General features: G+C 38.3%; 1 protein-coding gene across 1 annotated transcript; it reads right to left on the bottom strand.

The window, feature by feature from the left end:
• Positions 1-2628: 2628 nt before the first annotated feature.
• On the bottom strand, positions 2629-3571 carry LOC116470375 (ubiquitin-conjugating enzyme E2 variant 1-like). The gene is made up of 2 exons (XM_032755758.2): positions 3411-3571; positions 2629-2674 (listed from the first exon to the last, which is right to left on the bottom strand). Exons 1-2 carry the CDS (start codon positions 3569-3571, stop codon positions 2629-2631), a joined length of 207 nt encoding a protein of 68 aa, XP_032611649.2.
• Between the last annotated feature and the right edge of the window lie 15236 nt (positions 3572-18807).

Below are 18807 nucleotides of genomic sequence, written 5' to 3'. Positions count from 1 at the left end.
TCTGTATCCGTCAGTTCTGCTCTGATCTTATTTATTTCTTGTCTTCTGCTAGCTTTTGAATATGTTTGCTCTTGCTTCTCTAGTTCTTTTAATTGTGATGTTACGGTGTCGATTTTAGATCTTTCCTGCTTTCTTTTGTGGGCATTTAATGCTATAAATTTCCCTCTACACACTGCTTTAAATGTCTCCCAGAGATTTTGGTACATTGTGTCTTTGTTCTCATTGGTTTCAAATAACTTATTTATTTCTGCCTTAATTTTGTTATTTACGCAGTAGTCATTCAGGAGCAGGTTTTTCAGTTTCCATGTAGTTGTGTGCTTTTGAGGAGTTTCTTAGTTCTCAGTTCTAATTTGATTGTACTGTGATCTGAGTGACAGTTTGTTATGATTTTCATTCTTTTGCATTTGCTGAGGAGTGTTTTACTTCCAATTATGCGGTCAGTTTTAGAATAAGTGTGATGTGGTGCGAGAAGAATGTATATTTGTTGATATGGAGTGTAGAGTTCTGTAGATGTCTATTAGGTTTGGTCGAGAGCTGAGTTCAAGTCCTGAATATCCTTGTTAATTTTCTGTCTTGTTGATCTCTCTAATACTGTCAGTGAGGTGTTAAAGTCTCCCACTATTATTGTGTGAGAGTCAAGGTCTCTTTGTAGGTCTCTAAGAACTTGCTTTATGAATCTGGGTGCTCCTATATTGGGTTCATATATTGTTGGTTGAAAGTCTGTTTTGTCAGAGACTAGGGTTGCAACCTCTGCTTTTTTTGCTTTACATTTGGTTGGTAAATATTCCTCCATCCCTTTTTCTTGAGCCTATGTGTGTCTTTGCACATAAGATGGGTCTCCTGAATATAGCACACTGATGGGTCTTAACTCTTTATCCAATTTGCCAGTCTCTGTCTTTTAATTGAGGCATTTAGCCTATTTACATTTAAGGTTAATATTGTTATGTGTGAATTTGATCCTGTCACTATGATGCTAGCTGGTTACTTTGCCAGTTAGTTGATGCAGTTTCTTCATAGTGTTGATGGTCTTTACACTTTGGTATGCTTTTGCAGTAGCTGGTACCGTCTTTTCCTTTCCATATTAATGATTCCTTCAGGAGCTCCTGTAAGGCAGGCCTGGTGGTGACAAAATCTCTCAGCATTTGCTTGTCTGTAAAGGATTTTATTTCTCCTTCACTTATGAAGCTTAGTTTGGCCAGATATGAAATTCTGGGTTGAAAATTCTTCTCTTTAAGCATGTTTAATATTGGCCCCCACTCTCTTCTGTCTTGTAGAGTTTCTGCAGAGAGATCCACTGTTAGTCTGATAGGCTTCCCTTTGTGGGTAACCTGACCTTTCTCTCTGGCTGCCCTTAACATTTTTTCCTTCATTTCTACCTTGGTGAATCTGACAATTATGTGTCTTGGGGTTGCTCTTCTCAAGCATTATCTTTATGGTGTTTTCTGTATTTTTTGAATTTGAATGTTGGCCTGCCTTGCTAGGTTGGGGAAGTTCTCCTCGACAGTATCCTGAAGAGTGTTTTCCAACTTGGTTCCATTCTCCCTGTCACTTTCACGTACACCAATCAAATGTAGGTGTGGTCTTTTCACATAGTCCCATATTTCTTGGAGGCTTTGTTCATTCCTTTTCATTCTTTTTTCTCTAATCTTGCCTTCATGCTTTATTTCATTAAGTTGATCTTCAATCTCTGACGTCCTTTCTTCGGCTTGGTTGATTCAGCTATTGATATTTGTGTATGCTTCGCGAAGTTCTCATGCTGTTTTTCAGCTCCATTAGGTCATTTATGTTCTTCTCTAAACTGGTTATTCTAGTTAGCAATTCATCTAACCTTTTTTCAACATTCTTAGCTTCCTCGCATTGGGTTAGAACATGCTCCTTTAGCTTGGAGGAGTTTGTTATTACCCACCTTGTGAAACCTACTTCTGTCAATTTGTCAAACTCATTCTATGTCCAGTTTTGTTCCCCTGCTGGAGAGGAGTTGTGATCCTTTGGAGGAGAAGAGACATTCTGGTTTTCGGAATTTTCAGCCGTTTTGCACTGGTTTTTCCTTATCTTTGTGGATTTATCTACCCTTGATCTTTGATTTATCTACCTTTGGATGGGGTTTCTGAGTGGATGTCCTTTTTGATGTTGATGCTATTCCTTCCTGTTTGTTAGTTTTCCTTTTGCAGTCAGGCCCCTCTGCTTCAGGTCTGCTGGACTTTGCTGGAGGTTCACTCCAGACTCTGTTTGCCTGGGTGTTGCCAGCATTGGCTGCAGAACAGCAAAGATTGCTGCATATTCCTTCTGCTGGAAGCTTTGTCCCAGAGGGGCACCCACCAGATACCAGCCAGAGTGCTCCTGTATGAGGTGTCTGTCAACCCCCGCTGGGAGGTGTCTCCCAGTCAGAAGGCATAGGGTTCAGGGACCCACTTGAGGAGGCAGTCTGTCCCTCAGCAGAGCTCAAATGCCATGGGGGGCTGCTCTCTTCAGAGACAGCAGGTAGGGATGTTTAAGTCTGCTGAAGCTGCTCCACAGCCTCCCCTTTCCTCAGGTGCTGTGCCCCAGGGAGGTGGGGGTTTTATCTATAAGCCCCTGACTTGGGCTGCTGCCTTTTTTTTAGAGATACGCTGCCTAGAGAAGAGGAATCTAAAGAGACAGTCTGGTTATAGCTGCTTTGCTGAGCTGCGGTGGGCTCTGCCTAGTTTGAACTTCCCGGCAGCATTCTTTACACTATGAGGGGAAAACCACCTACTCAAGCCTCAGTAATGGCAAACGCCCTTCCCCCCACCAAGCTCAAGCATCCTAAGTCAACTTCAGACTGCTGTGCTGGCAGTGAGAATTTTAAGCTGGTGGATCTTAGCCTTTTGGGCTGTGTGGGGGTGTGATCCCCTGAGCTAGACCACTTGGCTCCCTGGCGTCAGCCCACTTTCCTGGGGAGTGAACTTTTCTGTCTCACTGGTGTTCCAGCTGCCACTTGGGCATGAAAGATAAACTGCAGCTAGCTTGGTGTCTGCCCAAACGGCTGCCCAGTTTTGTGTTTGAAACCCATTGCCCTGGTGGTGTAGGCACCTGAAGGAATCTCCTGGCCTCTGTATTGTGAAGAATGGGGGAAAAACATAGTATCTGGGCTGGAGTGCACTGTTCCTCATGGCACAGTCCCTCACAGCTTCCCTTGGGTAGGGGAGGGAGTTCCTCGACCCCTTTTGTTTCCCAGGTGAGGTGATGCCCCACCCTTCTTCCACTTGCCCTCCATGGGCTGCACCCAGTGTCTAACCAGTCTCAATGTGATGAGCTGGGTACCTCAGTTGGAAATGCGGAAAGCACGCGCCTTCTACATTGATCTCACTGGGAGCTGCAGACTGGAACTGTTCCTATTCAGCCATCTTGCCAGCTACTCCCCCCGGTTTTCATAAATTGTTCTTGTAGGCCCAATTATCATCCCTGTCCATCTTGTAAGTGTCATGTCTTCCTCATCTTCTGGATCCCAGCTAACTGTGCCATCTGCTACTTCTTTCTGGCCTTCTTTGAGTTCTTCCAACAGTTGGAAATTGCGAGGGACTTTTACTCCTGAGCTTGTGATGGCTGCCATTTTGGGTTGCTGTTGTTTGAAGGCTGGCCCCTTTTTTCTGGGTTTTAAATTTTTAAGAAAATATTTTTAGAAGGTAAAGCAGTAATAGGAACAAAAAGACTGGATTTTGATTGTTACCTGTTGCGTTTGTTTGATATGTAGGCTTGATTACATATATTTACATTTTTATGCATAGTCTCATTTTAAAATTAAAGTTAAAGTATAATCACATAAGTTTCTAGCTCTTGGCTACGAAATTTTAAAAAATGAGACGTGATAGTTGCATTTTCATTAGAATCACCAGGCTTTCTCTTACCAAAGTTCTGGTGGGACACAATTTCTCTTACAGCCCATGAACCATTTCTAGTCCACATAATTAATTCATTAATCACACACATTTATTGAGAGTCTATTTTATGAAAAGCACTATTAGTTACTTTTATCACAAACCAAAATTTGAATGTAATATGGATTTCAAGAAGCAGAATATGGTAAATTTTAAAAATGGTTTGGTAATTTAGAAGAAAGAAAGACTAACACAGATTGTGCTTCAGAAAGGTGAGCATTGAGTTTGGCTGTGAAAGATGGATAGGTTCTCCAAAGGCTTAAATAGGCTGAGATGTATGACATTACAGGTTAAATCAACAAGCAAATTATATAAGTGAAGCCACTTGCACAAAATTGGAGGATAAAAATAGGCATGCATATGTTTGGGAAATGATACATTTGGCCTGATTAGAGTTCAGAGATTTAATGGCAATGTGGCTGGAAGTCAAGTGTGAATGAATTTGCAACAGATTTCCATGCCTTGGTCTGAAATTTAGATTTTTATTGTAAAGGCACTGAGGAACATAGAAGTTGGTTTGAACACAGTATTGACATGTTCAATACAAGGCATTCTAGAAATTTAATTAAAACTCAGTGGCCAAATGTATTAAAAAGGAAAGAAAGAGAAGTTCTAATAAAATGAAAAAAACGAAAGAAATATCATGAATGGAGTTGAGGGGTTATTACAATATTTCCATTGAGAAGTATTAAATGTATTTGCTTTAAGAGTTGATGGAAAAGATAGGTAGAAGGGAAACAAGAATCACACTACCTTTGCAGTTGGTGGGTGGGAATAATTATTGGAATCAGATATTACTTAGTGAGAACTAGCCCATTTTAAAACAATGCTTTGCTTTTTGGGTGGAATAGTTTGTACTTAGCTTGACGGTTAAAATATATATAATGCTACAATATCAGTATAAATATTAATTCTAAGAGTAACAAATTGAAATTTTCTGTTATACCACATGAACATTTTCTATTTTTTTACAACATTTTATTTGAACTAACTTTGTGATCTAGAAGGCGGGAAAAATACCAGGTGCCCTGGTGGTGTAGGCACCTGAAGGAATCTCCTGGCCTGTGTATTGTGAAGAATGTGGGAAAAACATAGTATCTGGGCTGGAGTGCACTGTTCCTCGTGGCACAGTCCCTCACAGCTTCCCTTGGGTAAGGGAGGGAATTTTCTTGAATGAAAATTAATATTAAAGGTAATTACTGGAGAGGGGCAGAGCAAGATGGCCAAATGAAAGGCTTCACTGGTTATCTGTCCTACAGGAACACCAAATTTAACAACTATCTACATACAGAAAACAGCTTCATAAGAACCGAAAATCAGGTGAGCACACACACTACCTGGTGGTAACTTCATATCGCTGAAAGGGGCACTGAATATGGTAGGAAAGACAGTGCTGAATTGCCAACACCGTCCCTCCCCCATCCCTTGGCAGCAGCTGCGTGGTGCTGAGAGAAAATCTGTGCCTTTGGGATAGGGAGAAGACAGCGGTTTTGAGACATTACATTGAACTCAGTGCTGCCCTGTCACAGCAGAAAGCAAAATTGGGCTGAACTCAGCTGATGCCTGCCTACAGAGGGAACATATAAAGTAGCCTTAGCAGAAGGTGAATCACCCATCCCAGTGGTTGGAACTTGAGTTCTAGCAAACCTTGCCATTGTGGACTAAAGTGCTTGGGGCCCTAAATAAACTTGAAAGACATTCTAGGCCACAAAGACTGCAACTCCTAGGTGAGTCATAGTGGTGAGCTGGGCTTAGAACCAGTGAACTTGGAAGGTACATGACCTACTGAGACAGTAGCCTTGATGGCTAAGGGAGTGCTTGCACCACTCTTCCTTCAACTCCAGGCTGCAAAACTTATGACTCCAAAAGAGATATTTTCCTTCTGCTTGAAGAGAGGAGAGGGAAGTAAAGAGGACTTTGTCTTACATTTTGGATACCAGCTCAGCCACTGTAGGATAGGGCACCAGACAGAAATGTGAGATCTCCATTCCAAATCCTAGTTCCCGGACAATATTTCTAGACAAACACTGGTCCAGAAAGAAACTTGCTGCCTTGAAGGGAAGGGCCTAGTCCTGGGGGGACCCAACACCTGCTGACTAAAGATCCCTTGGGCCTTGAATAACTAGCAGTAATACTTATGGGCCTTGGGTGAAACTCTGAGACTTTCTAGCTTTAGATGAGACCCAGCACGTTCCCAACTGTGGTGGTTGTGATAAGAGACTCCATCTGCTTGAGAAAAGCAGAGGGAAAAGTAAAATGGATTTTGTCTTGCATCTTAGGTACCAGCTTGGCCACAGGGGTGTAGAGCACTAAGTGGACTCTTGGGGTCCCCAGTTCAAGTTCTTGGCTTTTGTATGGCATTTCTGGATGTGCTCCGGACCAGAAGGGAGTCCACTTCCCTGAAGGGTGATTTTTAGGCCTGGCAGCATTCACCACAAGCTAAATTAAGAGACCTTGGGCCTTAAATGAACATTAACAGTAGTCTGTCAGTACTCACCATGAGCCTGTGGTGGTGGTGGTCACAGGGTGAAAGTCCTCTGCCTGTGGAAAGGGAAGGAAATAGTGGAAGGGGCTACATCTCATGGTTTGCGTGCCAGCTCAGCTGCAGTAGAATAGGATACCAGGTAGATGTCTAAGGTTTTTGATTCTAGTCCCTGGTCCCAAGATGGCATCTCTTGATCCACCCAGGGGCCAAGGGAACTCACTGCCCTGAAGAGAAGGACATAAGCCTGGTTAACTTCACCACCTGTTGATTATAGAGCACTGGGTCCTTTAGCACACATAGGTGGTAGCCAGGTAGTGGTAACAGTGGGCCTTGGGAAAGACCCTGTACTGTGCTGGCTTCAGGTCTGACCCAGTGCAGTCCCAGTGATGGTGGCCACAGAAGTGCTTGTGTCACCCCATCCACAGCTCTAGTTGACTCAGCACTGAGAAAGGGACTCCATTTGTTAGGGAGAAAGCAAGAGGAGAGGACAAGAGTCTCTGCCTGGTAATCCAGGGAATTCTCCCAGGTCTTACTCATTACCACCAAGGTGGTACCTCTACAGGTATGCAAGTCCTTTAAAATACCTGTAAATGCTTCTCAAGAAGGATGGGTAAAAAGAAGCCCAGACTGCAAAGACTACAATAAATACCTAACTCTTCAATACATAGATACTGACAAACATCCACAAGCATCAAGACCATTCATCAAAACATGATCTCACTGAACAAACTAAATAAGGCACCAGAGACATTCTGGAGAAACAGAGATATGTGATATTTCAGATAGAGAATTCAAAATAGCTGTTATGAGGAAACTCAAAGAAATCCAAGATAACACAGAGAAGGAATTCAGAATTCCATTAGATAAATTTAACAAAGAGATTGAAACAATTAAAAAGAATCAATCAGAAATTCTGGAGTTGAAACATGCGGTTGACATACTGAAGAGTGCATCTGAATCTTTTAATAGCAGAATCAATCAAACAGAAAAAAGAATTAGTGAGCCTGAAGACAGCCTATTTGAAAACACACAGAGGAGACAAAAAAGAAAAGAATAAAAAACCATGAAACATGCCTATGGGATCTAGAAAATAGCTTCAAAAGGGCAAATCTAAGAATTATTGACCTCAAAGAGGAAATAGAGAGAGAGATAGAAGTAGAAAATTTAATTCAAAGGTATACTAACAGAAAACTTCCCAAACCTATAGAAAGATAGCAATATCCAAATACAAGAAAGGTATAGAACACCAAGCATATTTAATCCAAAGAAGATTTCTTGAAGGCATTCAATATTCAAACTCCAAAAGATCAATGATAAAGAAAGGATCCTAAAGGCAGCAAGAGAAAAAAATAAAATAACATACAATGGAGCTCCAGTATGTCTGACAGCAAGCATTTCAGTGTAAATCTTACAGGCTGGGAGAGAGTGGCATGACATATTTAAAGTTCTGAAGAAAACAACTTTTACCCTAGAAGAGTATATCTGGTGAAAATATACTTCAAACATGAAGGAGAAATAAAGACTTTCCCAGACAAACAAAAGCTGAGGTATTCCAACACCAGACCTGTCCTACAAGAAATGCTAAAGGGAGTACTTCAATCAGAAAAAAAGGTCATTAATGAGTAATAAGTAATCACCTGAAGGTGCAAAACTCACTGGTAATAGTACACAGAAAAAACAGAGAATATTATAACACTGTAACTTTGGTGTGTAAACTTCTCTTAAGTAGAAAACTAAAATATGAATCAATCAAAAATAATAACTACAGCAACTTTTGAAGACATAAATGGTACAATAAAAGATACAAATAGAAACAACACAAAGTTTAAAAGTTGAGGGGGATAAAGTTAACATGTAGAGTTTTTGTTGTTTTTTTTTTTTTGCTTGATAAGGAGTCAAGACCCATCAGTGCGCTGTATTCAGGAGACTCATCTCACGTGCAGAGACACACATAGCCTCAAAATAACGGGATGGAGGAAGATCTACCAAGCAAATGGAAAACAAAAAAGCAGGGGTTGCAATCCTAGTCTCTGATAAAACATGATAGGCATGCAATCTGTAATAATCACATCAGTGAGAATGGGGTATCTGTAGTGTTATGAACAATCCAATTACACTCTTTCAGTTGTTTTAAATGTACAATTATTATTTGACTATAGTCACCTTGTTGTGCTATAAAATAGTATGTACTATTCATTCATTCTATTTTTTTTTGTACCCGTTAACTGTCCCCACAGCCCTCCTACCCCCATTACTCATCTCAGCCTCTGGTAACCATCCTTCTACTCTCTACATCCATGAGCTTAAGTGTTTTGATTTTTAGATCCCAGAAATAAGTGAGAACATGCAATGTTTGTCTTTCTATGCCTGCTTATTTCACTTAACATAATGATCATAGTTTATCAATGTTGTTGCAAATGACATGATCTAATTATTTTATGGCTGAATAGTACTCTATTGTGTACATGTGCAACACTTTCTTTATCCATTCATCTGTTGATGGACACTTAGGTTGCTTCCAAATTTTATTAATAGCTCTTGTGAACGGTGCTGCAAAAAAAAAAAAAAAAAACATGGGAGTGCAGGTATCTTTTCAATACACTAATTTGCTTTTTGCAGGGGGTATGTAACCAGTGTGAAATTTCTGGATCACATGGTAGCTCTATTTTTAGATTTTTAGAAACCTCCAAACTATTCTTCATGGTTGTTGTACTAACATACATTTCCACCAACAGTGTACGAGGGTTTCCTTTTGTCCACATCCTCTCCAGCATTTGTTATTGTCTGTCTTTTGGATATATGCCATTTTAGTTGGGGTGAGATGATATCTCATTGTAGTTTGGATTAGCATTTCTCTGATTATCAATGATGTTAAGCAGTTTTTCATATGTCTGCCATTTATATGTCTTCTGAGAAATATCTATTCAAATTTTTCATCATTTTTGATTAGATTATTATATATTTTTCCTATGCAGTTGTTTGAGCTACTTATATCTTCTGCTTATTAGTCCTTTGTCAGATGGGTTGTTTGCAAATGTTTTCTCCCATTCTGTGGTTTGTCTCTTCACTTTATTGATTTTATCCATTGCTTGGAAGAAACTTTTAAACTTGATGTGACCCTATTTGTCCATTTTTGGTTTGGTTGCCTGTGTTTGTGGGGTATTGCTCAAGAAATATTTGCCCAGACCAATGACCTGGAGATCTTCTCCAATGTTTTCTTGTAATCGTTTCATAGTTTGAGTTCTTAAGATTTAAGTCTTTAGTCCATTTTGATTTGATTTTTGTATATGGCAAAAGGTAGGGGGCTAGTTTCCTTCTTCTGCATATGGATATCCAGTTTTCCCAGCACAATTTATTGAAGAGGCTGTCCTTTCCCCAGCTTGTGTTCTTGGCAGCTGAGTTCACTGTAATTGTGTGGATTTGTGTCTGCATTCTCTCTTATGTTCCATTAGTGTATATATCTGTTTTTATGCCAGTACAATGCTGTTTTGGTTACTATAGCTCTGTAGTATAATTTGATGTCAGGTAATGTGATTCCTCCAGTTTTGTTATTTTTTCTTAGTATATGTTTTGCTATTCTGGGTCCTTTTCAGTTTCATATAAATTTTAGGATTGTTTTTCTATTTTTGTGAAGAATGTCATTGTTATTTTGATAGGAATTGTATTGAATCTGTAGCTTGCTTTGTATAATATAGGCATTCTAACAATAATGATTCTTAACTTCATGATCATGAAATATTTTTCTATCTTTTGGTGTCCTCTTCAATGTTTTTCATCAGTGTTTTCACGTTTTCATTAGGGAGATCTTTCACTTTCGTTAATTCCTAGATATTTAATTTTAAGTGTGGCTATTATAAATGGGATTACTTTTTTTATTTCTTTTCCCATTGCTTGCTGTTGGTATATAGAAATGCTGTTTATTTTTGTATGTTTATTTTGTATCATGCAAATTTACTGAATTTATCAGTTCTGATAGTTTGTTTTTGACAAAGTCTTTAGTTTTTTTCAAACAAACATAAGATTTTATAATCTGTAAACAAGGACAATTTGACTTCTTCCTTTCCAATTTGGATGCCCTCTATTTCTTTCTCTTGTCTGTCTGCTCTAGGCAGGACTTACAGTACTATGTTGAATAACAGTGGTGAAGGTGGGCATCCTTGTTTTGTCTCCAGATCTTAGGGGTAAGGCTTTCAGTTTTTCACCATTCAGTATGATACTAGCTGCAGGTCTGTTGTATATGGCTTTTATTATGTTGAGACATGTTTTATCTATACCCTGTTTTTAGAGGTTTTTAAATCATGAATTGATGTCAAATTTTATCAAATGCTTTTTTCTGTATCAATTGAAATGATTATATGGTTTTTATCCTTCATTCTGTTGTGAAGATGCATCACGTTCATTGATTTGCATATGTTGAACCATCCTTGCATCCCAGGGATAAATCTCACTTGATCATAATGAATGACATTTTAAATGTATTGTTGAATTTGGTCTGCTAGTATTTTGCTGTGGATTTTTGCATCATTAGTCATCTGAGATACTGGCCTGTAGTTTTCATGCTTTGATGTGTCTTTGGTTTTGGTATCAAGATAATATTGGCCTTATCAAATAAGTTTGGAGGTATTCCCTTCTCTATTTTTTAGAATAACTTGTGTGGGACTGTATTAGTTCTTTTTATATATTTGGTATAATTCAGTAGTAAACCTTAGGTTACTGGGCTTTTCTTTTCTGGGATACTTCTTATTATGGTGTCAATCTTATTACTTGTTATTGGCTTGTTGAGGTTTTGGATTTCTTCATGGTTCAATTTTGGTAATTTGTCTAGGATTTTCTAATTTATTGGCATGTCATTGCTCATGGAAATCACTAAAGATCTTTTGGATTTTTGTAGTATCAGGTTTTTTTTTTTTTTTTTGAGACTATGTCTAGCTCTGTCACCTAGGCTAGAGTGCAGTGGCATGATCTTGGCTCACTGCAACCTCCGCCTCCTATATTCAAGCAATTCTCCTGCCTTGGCCTCCTGTGTAGCTGGGATTATAGGCATGCACAACCATGCCTAGCTAATTTTTGTATTTTTAGTAGAGGTGGGGTTTTGCCATATGGCCAGGCTGGTCTTGAACTCCTGACCTCAAGTGATCCTCTTACCTTGGCCTCCCAAAGTGCTGGGTTTACAGGCATGAACCACTGCCTGTAGTATCAGTTTTAATGTCTCCTTTTTCATTGCTGATTTTTAAAATCTGGATCTTCTCCCTTTTTTTCTTAGTCTGGCTAAAGGTTTGTCTATTTTCTTTAACTTTTCAAAAAACCACCTGTTCGTTTCATTGATCTTTTGTATTATTTTCTTATTTCAAATTCATTTATTTCTGCTCCAATCTTTATTATTTCTTCTACTAATTTTGGGTTTGGTTTGCTCTTGCTTTCTAGTTAAGATGCATTGTTCAGTTGTTTACTTAAAGTTTTTCTTCTGTTCTGATGTAGGCACTTATGGCTACAAATTTTCCTCTGAGTTCTGCTTTTGCTGTATCCCACAGATTTTGTTATGTTGTGTTTCCATTATTATTTGTTTCAAGAAACTTTAAAATTTTCTTTTTAACTTCTTTGTTGACACACTGGTTATTCAGGAGCATATTGTTTAATATTCACTTATTTGTATAATGTCAAAAATTCCTGTTGTTATTAATTTCTAGTTTAATTCCATTGTAGTCAGAGAAGATGCTTGATATTATTTCAATTTTTGAATGTTTCAAGACTTATTTTTTGACCTAACATATAGAAGGTCCTTGAGAATGATCCATGTGCTGAGGAGAAAAATGTGTTTTCTGTGGGCATTGGATGAACTGTTCCGTAAATATCTGTTAGATCAATTTGGTCTATAGTATAGATTAAGTTCAATTTTTTTTTTGTATATATTCTGTCTGGACAATCTGTTCAGTTCTGAAAGTAGGGTGCTGAAGTGTCCAGCTATTATTGTATTGGGGCCTATCTCTCTCTTTAGCTCTAATAATATTTTCTTTATATATTAGGGTGCTTCAGTGTTTAGTGCATATATATTTAAAATTGTTATATTCTCTTACAGAATTGAGCACTTCAGAATTATATAGTGACCTTCTTGGTCTCTTCTTACAGTTTTTGTTTTGAATTTTATTTTGCGTGATATAAGTATAGCTATTCTGCCCTTTTTTCATTTCCATTTGCATGGAATATCTTTTTCCACTCTTTTATTTTCAGTATATGTCTGTCTTTATAGTTGAAGTGAATTTCTTTTAGGCAAGATCAATGGGTCTTTTTTAAAAAAAATCCATTCTGCCAGCTCTATGTCTTTTAAAAAACACTTTTATTTAAATTCAGGGGTAGACATGCAGGTTTGTTATATAGGTAAATATGTGTCATGGAGATTTGTTGTACACATTATTTTATCACCCAGGTATTAAGCCTAGTACTCAATAGTTATTTTTCCTGATCCTCTCCCTCCCATCATGCTCCACCCTCTGATAAGCCCCAGTGTGTGTTGTTTTCCTCTATGTGTTCCTGTGTTCTCATTATTTACTTCCCACTTATAAATGAGAACATGTGGTATTTGGTTTTCTGTTTCTGTGCTAGTTTGCTAAAGATAATGGCCTCCAGCTCCATTTATGTTCCTACAAAGAACACAATCTCATTCTTTTTTATGGCTGCATAGTATTCCATTGTGTATATGTATTCCAAATATATGTATATATGTATATGTGTATATATATATTCCAACTGTACATATGTACCACATTTTCTTTATCCAGTGATGGGCATTTAAGTTGATTCCATGGCTTTGCTATTGTGAATTGTGCTGCAATGAATATATGGATGCATGTGTCTTTATAATAGAATGATTTATATTCCTTTGGGTATATACTAAGTAATGGGATTCCTGGGTCAAATGGTATTTCTGTCTTTAGGTCTTTGAGAAATCACTATGCTATCCTCCACAATGATTTAACTAATTTACACTTTTACCAACAGAGTATAAGTGTTCCTTTTTCTCCACAGCCTCACCAGCATCTGTTATTTTTTTACTTTTTAAAAACAGCTATTCTTACTGGTGTAGGTGGCATCTCATTATGGTTTTGATTTGCATTTCTCTAGTGATCAGTGATGCTGAGCGTTTTTTTTTCATATGCTTGTTAGCTGCATGTAGGTCTTCTTGTGAGAAGTGTCTGTCCATGTCCTCTGCCCGTTTTTTAATGGTTTATTTCTCTTGTCAATTTGTTGAAGTTTTTTATAGATGCTAGATATTAGACCTTTGTCAGATGCATAGTTGGCAAAAATTTTCTCCTGTATGTTGTCTGTTTACTCTGTTGATAGTTTCTTTTGCTGTTTAGAAGCGGTTAAGCTTAATTAGATCCCATTTATCATTTTTTTGCTTTTGTTGCAGATGCTTTTGGTGTTTTCATCATAAAATCTTTGCTTGTTCCTATGTCCATGATGATATTGCCTATGTTGTCTTGCAGGGTTCTTATAGTTTTGGGCTTTACATTTAAATCTTTAATTCATCTTGAGTTAATTTTTGTATATATTGTAAGGAAGGGGTCTAGTTTCAATCTTCTGCATATGGCTAGCCAGTTATTCTAGCACCATCTATTGAATAGGGAGCCCTTTGCCCATTGTTTGTTTTTGTCAGGTTTGTTGAAGATCAGATATCTGTAGGATGTGCAGTCTTACTTCTGGGTTTTCTATTTTCTTCCAGTGGTCTATGTGTCTCTTCTTGTACCAGTACTATGCTGTTTTTGTTACTGTAGCACTGTAGTATGGTTTGAAGTTGGGTAGTGTGATGCCCCTGGCTTTGTTCTTTTTGCTTAAGATTGCCTTGGCTATTCAGACTCTTTCTGTGGTTCCATATGAATTTTAAAATAGATTTTTTTTCTCATTCTGTGAAGAATATCAATGGTAGCTTAATGGGAATAGCATTGAATCTATAAATTGCTTTGGACAGTATGGCCATTTTCACAATATTGATTCTTCCTATCTATGAGCATGAAATGATTTTTCATTTGTATGTGTCATCTCTTGATTTCTTTTTTTTTTTTTTTTGAGACGGAGTCTCGCTCTGTCGCCCAGGCTGAAGTGCAGTGGTGCAATCTCGGCTCACTGCAAGCTGCGCCTCCCAGGTTCACACCATTCTCCTGCCTCAGCCTCTCCAAGTAGCTGGGACTACAGGTGCCCACCACCACGCCCGGCTAATTTTTTGTATTTTTAGTAGAGACGGGGTTTCACCATGGTCTTGATCTCCTGCCTCGTGATCCGCCCGCCTCGGCCTCCCAAAGTGCTGGGATTACAAGTGTGAGCCACCGTGCCCGGCCTATCTCTGATTTCTTTAAGCAGTGGTTTGTAATTCATGTAGAGAGCTTTCATCTCCCTAGTTAGCTATATTCCTAGATATTTTATTATGTTTGTGGCAATTATGAATGGTAGTTCATTCATGATTTGACTCTTGGCTTCACTGCTGTTGGAGGCATAGGAGTGCTAGCAATTTTTGCACATCGATTCTGTATTCTGAGACTTTGCTGAAATTGCTTATCAGCTTAAGAAGCTTTTGGGCTGAGAAAATGGGGTTTTCTAGATATAGGGTTATGTCATCTGAAACAGGGATAGTTTAACTTCCTGTCTTCCTATTTGATGCCCTTTATTCCTTTCTCTTGCCTGATTGTTCTGGCCAGAACTTCCAATATTATGTTGAAAAGGAGTGTTGAGAGAGGGCATTCTTGTCTTGTGTTGATTTTCAAGGTGAATGCTTCCAGCTTTTGCCTAGTCAGTATATTGGAGGCTGTGGGTTTGTCATAGATGGCTCTTATCACTTTGAGGTATGTTTCTTCCTTCAATATCTACTTTATTGAGAATTTTTAACCTGAAGTGATGTTGAATTTTATTGAAGGCCTATTCTGCATCTATATAGATAATCATGTGTCTTTTTTCTTTAGTTCTGCTTATGTGATGAATCACGTTTATTGATTTGTGTAGGTTGAATCAACCTTGCATCCTGGGGATGAAGCCTACTTGATTATGTGGATATGCTTTTGATGTGTTGCTGGATTCTGTTTGCCAGTACTTTTTGAGGACTTTTGCATCAATGTTCATCAAGAATATAATATTTGCCTAAAGTTTTCTGTTTTTGTTGTATCTCTGCCAGGTTTTGGTACCAGGTTGATGCTGGCCTCATAGATTGAGCTAGAGAGGAGTCCCTCCTTTTCAATTTTTTGGAACAGTTTCAGCAGAAATGGTACCAGCTCTTTTTTGTACATCTGGTAAAATTCAGTTGTAAATCCATCTTGTTCTGAGCTTTTTTTTTAATTGTTGTTGTTGTTTTTGGTAAGCTATTTACCACTGCTTCAATTTCACAACTCATTATTGGTCCATTCAAGGATTTAATTTCTTCCTGGTTCAGTCTTCGGAGGGTGAATGTGTCCAGGAATTTATTCATGTTTTCTAGATTTTCTAGTTTATTTGCATAGTGGTGTTTATAATATTCTCTAATGTTTATTTGTATTTTTGTGTGGTCAATGGTAATATCTGTCTTATAATTTCTGATTTTTTGTATTTGAACATTCTTTCTTCTTTATTAGTCTAGTTAGCAGTCTGTCTATTTTATTAGTTTTTATTTTTTCCAAATAAAGCAGCCCCTGGACTTGCTCATTTTTTGAAATTTGTGTGTGTGTGTGTGTGTGTGTGTGTGTGTGTGTGTGTGTGTGTGTGTCTATCTCCTTCAGTTCAGCCTGATTTTGGTAATTTCTTGTCTTCTGTTAGTTTTTGAATTTGTTTTCTCTTGGTTCTCTAGGTCTTTTAGTTGTGATGTTAGGTTATTAACTTGAGATCTTTCTAACTTTTTGATGTGGGCACTTAGTGCTATAAATTTTCCTCTTAACACTGCTTTAGCTGTGTCACAGAAATTCTCGTATGTTGCATTTTTGTTCTCACTGGTTCCAAAGAACTTCTTAATTTTTGTCTTAATTTTATTATTTATCCAAAGGTCATTCAGGAGCAGGTTATTCAATTTCCATGCAATTGTATGGTTTTGAGTGAATTTCTTAGTCTTGAGTTCTAATTTGATCATACTGTGGTCCGAGGAACTGTTATGATTTTAATTCTTTTGCATTTGCTGAGGAGTGTTTTACTTCTGATTATGTGATTGATTTTAGAGCAGTACCATGTGCTGATGAGAAGAATGTATATTCTGTTGTTTTGGGGTAGAGTTCATAGATATCTATCATATCCATTTGACCCAGAACTGAATTCAGGTTCTGAATATCTTTGTTACTTTTCTGTCTTGATAATCTGTCTAATATTGTCATTGGAGTGTTAAAGTCTCCCACTATTCTTGTATGGGAGTCTAAGTCTCTTTGAAGTTGTCTAAGAAATTACTTTATGAATCTGGGTGCTCATGGTTAGGTCTTCTTGTTGAATTGAACCCTTTGCCATTATGTAATGAATGCCCTTCTTTGTCTTTTTTGATCTTCGTGGTTTAACATCTATTTTGTCAGAAACTAGGATTGCAACCCCTGCATTTTTCTGTTTTCAATTTTCTTGGTAGATTTTCCTCCATCACTTTATTTTGAGACTATGTGTGTCACTGCATGTGAGATGAGTTTCTTGAAGACAGCATAACAATGGGTCTTGGTTCTTTAACTAGCTTGCCACTCCATGTCTTTTAATTGGGCCATTTAGCCTATTTACATTTAAGGTTAGTATTGATATGTGTAGATTTGATCCTGCCATGTTAGCTTGCCATTTTGCAGACTTGTTTATGTGGTTGCTTTATAGTGTCACTGGTCTGTGTACTTCAGCATGTTTTTGTAGTGGCTAGTAATGATCTTTCCTTTCTATATTTAGTTCTGCCTTTAGGAACTCTTGTAAGGCAGGTCTGGTGGTAACAATTTCCCTCAGCATTTGCTTGTCTGAAAAAGCTCTCATTTCTTTTTTGTTTATGAAACTCTGTTTGGCCAGATATGAAATTCTGGATTGGAATTTCTTTTCTTTAAGAATTTTGAATATTAGCCCCCAGTCTCTTCTGGCTTGTAGGGTTTCCACTGAGAGGACTGCTGGCAGTCCAATGGGCTTCCCTTTGTAGGTGTCCTGGCCTCTCACCCTAGCTGCCCTTAACTTTTTTTTTCCATTTTGACACTGGAGATTCTATGATGATGTGTCTTGGAAATGATCCTTGTGGAGTAGTGTAACTGGGGTTCTGGGCATTTCCTGAATTTGAATGTTGGCCTGCCTAGCTAAGTTGGGGAATTTCTCATGGATGATATCCTGAAATATATTTTCCAACTTTCCATTCTCCCTATCTCTTTCAGGTACACTAATCAGTCATGGATTCACTCTCTACATAATCCCATATTTCTCAGAGGTTTTGATCATTTCTTTTCATTCATTTTTCTCTATTCTTGTCTGCCTGTCTTCTTCAGAAAGACAGTCTTCAAGCTCTAAGATTCTTTTCTCCATTTGGTCTATTCTGCTATTAATACTTGTGATTGCATTATGAAATTCTTTTATTTTTTTTTTTAGCTCTATCAGCTCAGTTACATTCTTCTCTATACTGTATTTTGTTTGTCAGCTTATATAATGTCTTATGATTTTTAGCTTCATTGCATTGGGTTACAAGGTGCTTCTTAAGGTCAGTGAAGTTTGTTTTTATCCATTTTCTGAGTTCTACTTCTGTCATTTCAGCCATCTCAGCCTCAGCCCAGTTTTGAGTCCTTGCTGGAGAGGTGATACAGTAATTTGGAGGAAAGAGGGCACTCTGGCTTTTTGAATTTTCATTGTTTTTGAGCTGATTTTTTCTCATCTTTTTGGGCTTATCTACCTTCAATCTTTGAGGTTGCTGACCTTTGAATTTTTGTTTTCTATTACTTTTAATAGTCTGGCTACTTTTCCATAGGGCTGCTGTCATTTGCTGGGGGTCTGCTCCAGTTCCCAGTTGCCTTGGATTTTTTCAGCACCCCATCACCAGTGAAGCCTGCAAAACAGCAAAGTAGGCAGCCTTCTCCTTCCTCTGGGACTTCCAGCCCAGAGAGGTATGGGGGTGTTGCTGGCTGAAAGCACCTGTAGGAAGTGGCTGGAGACCCCTGTTAGGAAGTAATGTCTAGTCAGGAGGAACAGGATTGGGGACCCATTCAAAGAATCAGTCTGGCCACATTTTGTTAGAGCAGCTGTGCTGTGCTGGGGGATCTCCTCTGACCCTGGTTGGTTTGGACTCTCCTAAGCCCACAGACTGAAATGGCTCAGTCACACAAACAGCAAAGGTGTCAGCCCACCCCTCTTCCTGAGAACTCCATCCCTGGGAGAATTCAAATATCTGTCATACAGAGAACACCAGCAGGGGTGGCTGGAGGACCTGTTTGAGAGGTTCTGCCCAGTGAGGAGACACATAATTGGAAAGCTACCTAAAGAAGCAGTCTG

This window comes from Hylobates moloch, unplaced genomic scaffold, assembly GCF_009828535.3.
Source record: "Hylobates moloch isolate HMO894 unplaced genomic scaffold, HMol_V3 SCAFFOLD_6, whole genome shotgun sequence".
NCBI lineage: Eukaryota > Metazoa > Chordata > Mammalia > Primates > Hylobatidae > Hylobates > Hylobates moloch.
This window is presented reverse-complemented; position numbering and strand designations above follow the sequence as displayed.